This window comes from Choristoneura fumiferana, chromosome 22, assembly GCF_025370935.1.
Source record: "Choristoneura fumiferana chromosome 22, NRCan_CFum_1, whole genome shotgun sequence".
NCBI classification, from domain to species: Eukaryota; Metazoa; Arthropoda; class Insecta; order Lepidoptera; family Tortricidae; genus Choristoneura; species Choristoneura fumiferana.
The window spans coordinates 6,253,136-6,260,072 of NC_133493.1; the positions used below are offsets into that span (position 1 = coordinate 6,253,136).

At 32.5% G+C, this 6,937-nt stretch overlaps 1 protein-coding gene across 1 annotated transcript; it reads left to right on the top strand.

The window, feature by feature from the left end:
• Positions 1-647: 647 nt before the first annotated feature.
• On the top strand, positions 648-6,529 carry LOC141440334 (facilitated trehalose transporter Tret1-like). Its single transcript, XM_074104840.1, has 8 exons — positions 648-969; positions 1,840-2,069; positions 3,107-3,277; positions 3,938-4,090; positions 4,452-4,584; positions 5,000-5,217; positions 5,758-5,949; positions 6,272-6,529. The coding sequence occupies exons 1-8, from the start codon at positions 900-902 to the stop codon at positions 6,497-6,499; spliced, it is 1,395 nt and encodes a 464-aa protein (XP_073960941.1). The 5' UTR covers positions 648-899; the 3' UTR covers positions 6,500-6,529.
• The last annotated feature ends 408 nt before the right edge of the window (positions 6,530-6,937 follow it).

Here is a 6,937-nt window from a genome sequence, read left to right on the forward strand (position 1 = left end):
GAAGGGTCACTTGTTATCTTGTTTTAACTCATTTTCAATGATAAGATAAAAACGCAAGCAAACAAACCACTGGAACTTCCACGTAACTAATCATGCAAATAGATTTAAAAAAGCATCATCTGGAAAAGTAATTTTAAGCCACTTGATCCATTGTTTTAAACATTTAAAATACAGCACAGCATCAAATACTATACATAGAAATAACAGCTTATCCATTTCAAAAACAAGAATAGTGAAAAACTGTGAAAGTTTCTACTGTTTAGTATAAGCGGAAATACTTCCAGAGATGGTATTTATAACCATGAGCAATGCCACGTTAATCCCTGTTTAGTGCTTTGTTCTGTATTAGCAGCAAATTAAGCGTGCTTTTTACAAGTTCATGGTCCTATAACTTCGGATCTTCCATCACTTTATATTTATGCATCGTGTAGTTTTCCATAAGAACAGAAATAACTGTTTCTAACGTCATAAAAGCTTATTTACTCTGTTGTATCTTCATTATCTAGTTTCGTTGCATAAATAATAAGATTTTACTGACATCATGAGGTAGTAGGCAAATATTAGTTTAGATGTAGTCTAATAATAACAGTAGCATTATTTATTCCGTACAACTGTTGATAGGCATCATTTCATTCAAAAATGTCAACCTAAATGCTATATTCATTGAAGCACTGAGTGCTTTTAATTTATTTCAATTAACAAATAAGAACAACACAATTATTAAGTATCCGAATCAGCAGTTGTTAATGTGAAGTGAAGAACTTAAGCAGTGCTTTTGGGATGTGTTAAATACAAAATATTTTTACCCTTTAGTTCAACTCAAGTATCGAAATCGATTATTTATGTCGATTCATTTGTAATATAGATTTTTTAGAATACCATAATTTATTTGCACCACAATGTCATCATCAGATTCTCCAGTAGCTAAAAAGGGTACTATACACCGACAATGGATTATTGGATTTATTGGTAAGTAATGTCACAAGAACAAGTATGTAAATAATACCATTACTAGACAAGGAATAAATCAACTTGCACATGCCTTTGTTTACAACAACTGAGCTTAAGTTTTAGTCTTCACACGCATCCGTTGCTAATGGGTCTATATCGACTGGTCGAAAATTGTTAGTCATAATTTACCAAATGTTTGTCACAGTGTAATGTTTGACATAACTCTTTTTTTCTCTAAAACCATTTATTTTCAGAATTGTTATAAAACAAACCTTGCCTAAGCTTCTATAGAAACCATCCTATGATGACCATTTAAAAATTTATGAAAAATGTACGGTTTGAGCGGGAAAAAAATTATGACTAACAAAATTTATGACATAAAATTATGGCAGTCGAAATGATCCGGTTGTTAATTAAGGTATGTCGATTTTCTCTAGATGTTTTCCATCGACCTTTTTTTCAAAACGTAATGGCAGACTGTTAAGAATGTAAATTTGTATTGTATGTAGGTACTTATATGATTATGTTTGAATACAATCTTATTACATTACCGTAGAGACATGTACAAGTAAAGTAAAAGTAAAAAAATAATTACTGGATAATCACAAGAAATACTAGAGCCCAAAATACATAATAATTCTTTGCTCATGATGTTCCGAAATTTTTGCAATTTTCATTCACAAATTAATAAAACACGCGTGACTTTATAACGACGATATTTTGCTAAAATGAACTCGTCATTTTGGTCATTATTATTGATTCTCTATTGCTACTGATTGTTGCAATATGATATTGTCATGATTAAGTCCCAGCTCTGTTTTTAGGTATTTTATTAAAGAACTTATTAAAATACTCAAAGGTACCGATAAATTTTGCTTTCATCTTCAGCAACCATCACAGTTCTCACATACGGCCTCCAAAGTGGTTGGATGTCCCCATTCATCATCGTCCTCCAATCTGAGAACAGCCCCTCTGGATATTCCTTATCCAACTACGAGATATCATGGATAGCTAGTGGCATCAGCGTGCTTGCTATCATTTCTGCTGTCATATTCAGCTACATTGCCGATGCCATTGGAAGGCGTTACACCTTGATTATGATTGCGATACCGCAGATCGTAAGTTGATTTTTTGATAGTAAAACACTTATTATACTCGTAGCTAATTGAAATGATGCCCTTTACCTTTCATGCTGTCGTTGAGTAAAACGGATGTCTTTATCTAGCTTGTATTGTGTTCTTTTAAACAGTTCTAATACTTAATCCTTATATTGAACAAAATAAAAAAACAAACACAAATCACAAAAGATTTGTTGTAGACGTGAGCTTGCCTTCGGAATCCAAAAGCTTAATGGTTACATGACCTGAAATGTAAATTTCAGAATTAAATTATTATTATTATTATAATTATTTTAATTTAATGACGGTGGAAGCAGTCTACACTTCCACTGAACGTAGAGATAATAGTTAGTGTTTAGTTTTGTAACTAAGGGACCCCATACATCCCTGTATTTTTTTTGTATTTTATTTTATTTAATTGTATACTGTAGTTTTTAAGTATTTTATTTGTAATTATTTTATGTTGAAAAAATGACTTTCTGAAAAGTTTCTTGCGGCGCATTCTTCTTGGCAATGATGGTCTTTCCGAAAGCGCTGGTAGTTTAAAAAATGACGTGAAAAGTGCCCATTGCGGCCTATATACTTACTGAATAAATGATTTTGATTTTTTTTTGATTTTTTGTATGTTAACTCTTCACTGCACACAAAACATTTATGAATACAGATACACAGAAGTACAGTCAACGTCATAAATAAGTGATCACTTTTGTACCTTTTCACTTTAACGTCATGTTTGAAAAGCCATACGAAATTGTGTAACGACTGAAAGCGACAAGGTACAGAAATGATCATTTATTTATGACGTTGACTGTACGAAGGTGAACTTATTACGTTAAATTTGAACAGAATGTTCAGACATTATAAGTTTTGTCAGCCAAATGATAATAATTAATTTACTAAGAAATAAATGTTCTGGTCCTCAAAAGTGGTACGATCATTGGAAATGGGAAGCAAATAGGTAATTAAAATATCAAAATTAAAATAATAGACACTACCATTTTGTTTAACGACATTTCCCGACATATTTTTCATTGCAGTTCGGATTCGCATTAAAATTAGTATCAGCACACCCAATATGTCTCTTCGTGTCGCAAGCATTCTGCGGCATCGCAGGTGGAGGAGTGTATTGTGTGGCGCCAATTTACATAAAAGAAATATCCCAGGATTCGCTTCGAGGGGTCCTGGGATCTTCTGGTATACTTTTACAGGTAACTTTGACGTAAATATGAAGGTGTATCTCATTAAGTACGTTGGTATGAAAATCTGCTTCTCTAAATTTTTAAAGAAAGAAAGAGAAAAACCTATGTAACCCTTTAAAAAGCATTTTTAAGTCCGATCTTAGGCTCTTCAAGTAGTCACTGCCAGCCGCCCTGCTCAGATTATCAGTCCATCGTTGGCGTCTCATTCTACATCTTCTGAGAAGCTATTTCCATTAACTAACTCGTTTATTTAAATAGTATTTTAATAACCAGCCTATTGCCAAGTTTTTCGTATAAATTCTTATAGGCTTGTAAATAATTATTAAATACTTTATTTTTTATATATTTTAGGGTAGGTACACTAGAACTAGAAGGTACTTGCCGTGTTTAGCCATATACGAGTACTATTACGATATATAAGTGTGGTTCCAACTGCACCACGGGCTCTGTTGCACAATTTGCTCAAGGAAATTTAAGATTTATTTAAAACAAAAAAAATTAAAGCACGGGGCTGCAGTTGGTAACACACTTGACACGTATATTTAGAGGATTCGGGTTTGAACTTCTTCTAAGAAACCAGAATAACTTTCTTTTTTGAAATATTTTGATGAGAAAACGTTTTGATGCTAAAAACTTTAGTAACAATACGTTGCATTTTTTTTGTTACAGAGCCTTGGTATAACAATAATGTACGCTATGGGTGCATACATAGACTACTACACAGTGCTATGGATTGTGGTGTGGCTCCCCATTTTAAATGTAGTAGCATTATTCAAAGTTCCTGAGTCGCCAGCTTTTCTCGTGAAGAAAGGGCAATTTGAGGTCAGAGCAACTAGCTTTAACTAATTATTATAAGTGTAAAATTATTTGATTATTTATTTTGATTGTTGAAAAATACTAACCATTTAAAACATGTAACATTAAAATGTTATCGGGTCCTTCTTTATAACAGACAATTGCGTCGCTAACTCAACGCGCAATGCTCTAAACTTCTGAATTATATATTTCATCGTAGTTTTAGATTAATGATTAACGATTATTTATAATTTATATTTTCTGTGGGCCTATTAATAAATAATAACGAAATTTAGAATCAGATCTAGGAAAGTATGATACAAGAAAACGTGTACATTAAGCAATTATAAAACATAATAAACAACAATTTATCGTTTAAAACTTTCAGGAAGCGACAAAAGTCATGGCTTGGCTCAGGGGAGTTGATATAGATGACAAAGAAGTAGAACGAGACATTTCCTTGACAAAAACTGAACTAGCGATGTACGAGAATTTGCCATCAGTATCATTTAAATCTATATGTAAGTTTATACAATACTATGGTTAAGAATGAAGTGAATATTAAGCATTCTAAACTATAAATATTGCCTATATTAGGCAATTTACATCCATGCTAGCTAATATTAATTTATCTTATAAGTTTGATTAAAGCAGTGAGCATTTAATTAATGGCAACAAAGTAAAAAAATATGTTTTTTCTGTCTTTTAACTAGCATTTTTTTGATTTTGACTTGTGACTCAAAAATAAAACAATTTCTGTTGAATTCTGAACTTCATTAGAAGTTTGATGTCAGAAATCATAAAAAAGCCAATTAGTAGTTCCTTCAGTTCCTTTCCTTTCATACTAATAATTTTCCTTTTTTGTACTACCAAAGGATCTTCTGCGATGCTTCAAAAAATAGATATTACATTATGATTCTTAATAATTCTTTACAGTTACAGAGAAATCATCAAGAAGAGGACTTGGCTTATCTTTCCTCATGATCATTATGTTGGACTTAGGAGGCAACTACGCCATCCTCGCCTACGCTTCAGTCATCATCAGAAACGCCGGAGTCACTATCGCACCTGACCTGCAGACGATATTGTTTCCCGCTCTCATGACAATAGGTTCTCTGGCGTCCGCTCTTACAGTGGAGAAATTTGGAAGAAAGGTAATTTTTTACAAGTTTATTAAAATAATTTATTAAAGCCAACACAGGTATACTCGTAACATTCATCTGGAGAGAGATTTATCTTGTGGTATGCAAGTTTGTTTGGCCTATCTGCCATATGTCCGACAATGGACGTCCTACGACTGATATGATGGTGACGATTAAAATTTGTAACGTTCGTATGTAAGTTAGTGAGTTGAGGTTTCAAAATTCGAAAACCATTTTTCGGCTACTGCAGGATACACATGTATGATTGAGCTGAAATTTGCTGTATTTATGTATGTTGGGTTATAAATTAACATTGCAATATTTGCAATAATCTGGTAGTGGAATTCTGGTAGTTTGCAGGATTATCAAATCGACTAACATTTTATAAAATAAAATAAATGTTTCTAAATTCTTATCGGTCTTGTCCAGCCAGTGATTTCCACGCTCTCCTTTGTTTTTTTAGTGTCAATCTCTTTAAATTATTTATCCTTTAAATCATTAGTATGTGTGTTAATTAGGATTGTTTTTATTTATTTACTTATTTCATTTCAGCCACTAATCATACTCAGTGTGATATTCACCGGCATCCCCCTATTAATATTGGGAAGTGCAATTCTAATCCAACAGCGAGGCGGAATTATGCCGCCGTGGTTACCAGTTCTGTGTATCGGTATATGTCTTTTTGCAAGTGGGCAGCATATGCCACTACCTTTCATTGTTATGTCAGAAATGTTCAGCATAGAGGTAATTATCCTGTTCAACTTCCTATTTATTTTACAAAATTCGAAAGATCTTACAAATATTTGCAATCATGTCTTTGGTTTTTCCTTAAACCCCATAGAATTTGATTTTAGACTAAAAATATATCAATAAAATGTATCAGAGTTTATTTGGAATCAAAAATGTATACCTACCTAATCTAATAGCGAAATAGCGAGAGTTGTGAGCAACGGGGTCTATGAAAGTGACAAGTTGTCGTTTATGGAGTTCTAAGAGGGAGGCGATTGTAACAGCGGACGTCTTCTGCCTGATGATTAAAATATCTAATTGTTTTCTTTATTTCCAGCTAAGATCCAAAGTCCTTGGTCTACTCGTTACTTTCGGGTGGTTACTTTGCGCAATCCAAACCGTCATCTTCGCGGCAGTAACTGAATATTTTGGCATGCACACGTTGTTCTTCTTCTTTGCTTTCATCAATTTCATAGGAGTTATAATTTTTTGGATCAAAATGCCAGAAACCAAAGGGAAAACGAATGCACAAATTGATAAAGAACTGGAAGGTATAAGAAACTAAATATTCGATATAAACGATTTGAAAATCTTATTTTGGTGTGTTTTATTTTGTTAGGCGGAAAACCTCTGTATTATATTCATAAGATAAGTTTATTTTACAATAATATCCTTGTAAATTTGTACTTATTTGCAACACGGATTGATAGCATATAGGAAAATTTAATATGTTAAACTACAGAGTTCTAGCTGTATTAGGGATAAACGAATTATTAGAAAAAAAATCGTGGGCAACAGCTGGTATTATTTATACTTGGTTTGGATAGGTATTTAACTAAATGTAAACAAAACAACGTCAATTGGTGTCTTAAATATTGAAATTCCCCCATTAAACTATCTAAACATTTTCATTTCTGTATTGAAATACCCTAGACTAGTTTGTATTACAATGATAGATAAGTAAAATGTTTTTCATCACACTTGCTCGTAAACAGTGTCGTAA

Bases quoted from the DNA above. Each gene is read 5' to 3' on its own strand.
- LOC141440334 (XM_074104840.1), top strand. From the start codon at position 900: ATGTCATCATCAGATTCTCCAGTAGCTAAAAAGGGTACTATACACCGA. The intron at 4,585-4,999 runs GTAAGTTTATAC...AATTCTTTACAG, and splicing joins AGTATCATTTAAATCTATAT to TTACAGAGAAATCATCAAGA. The intron at 5,950-6,271 runs GTAATTATCCTG...CTTTATTTCCAG, and splicing joins CAGAAATGTTCAGCATAGAG to CTAAGATCCAAAGTCCTTGG.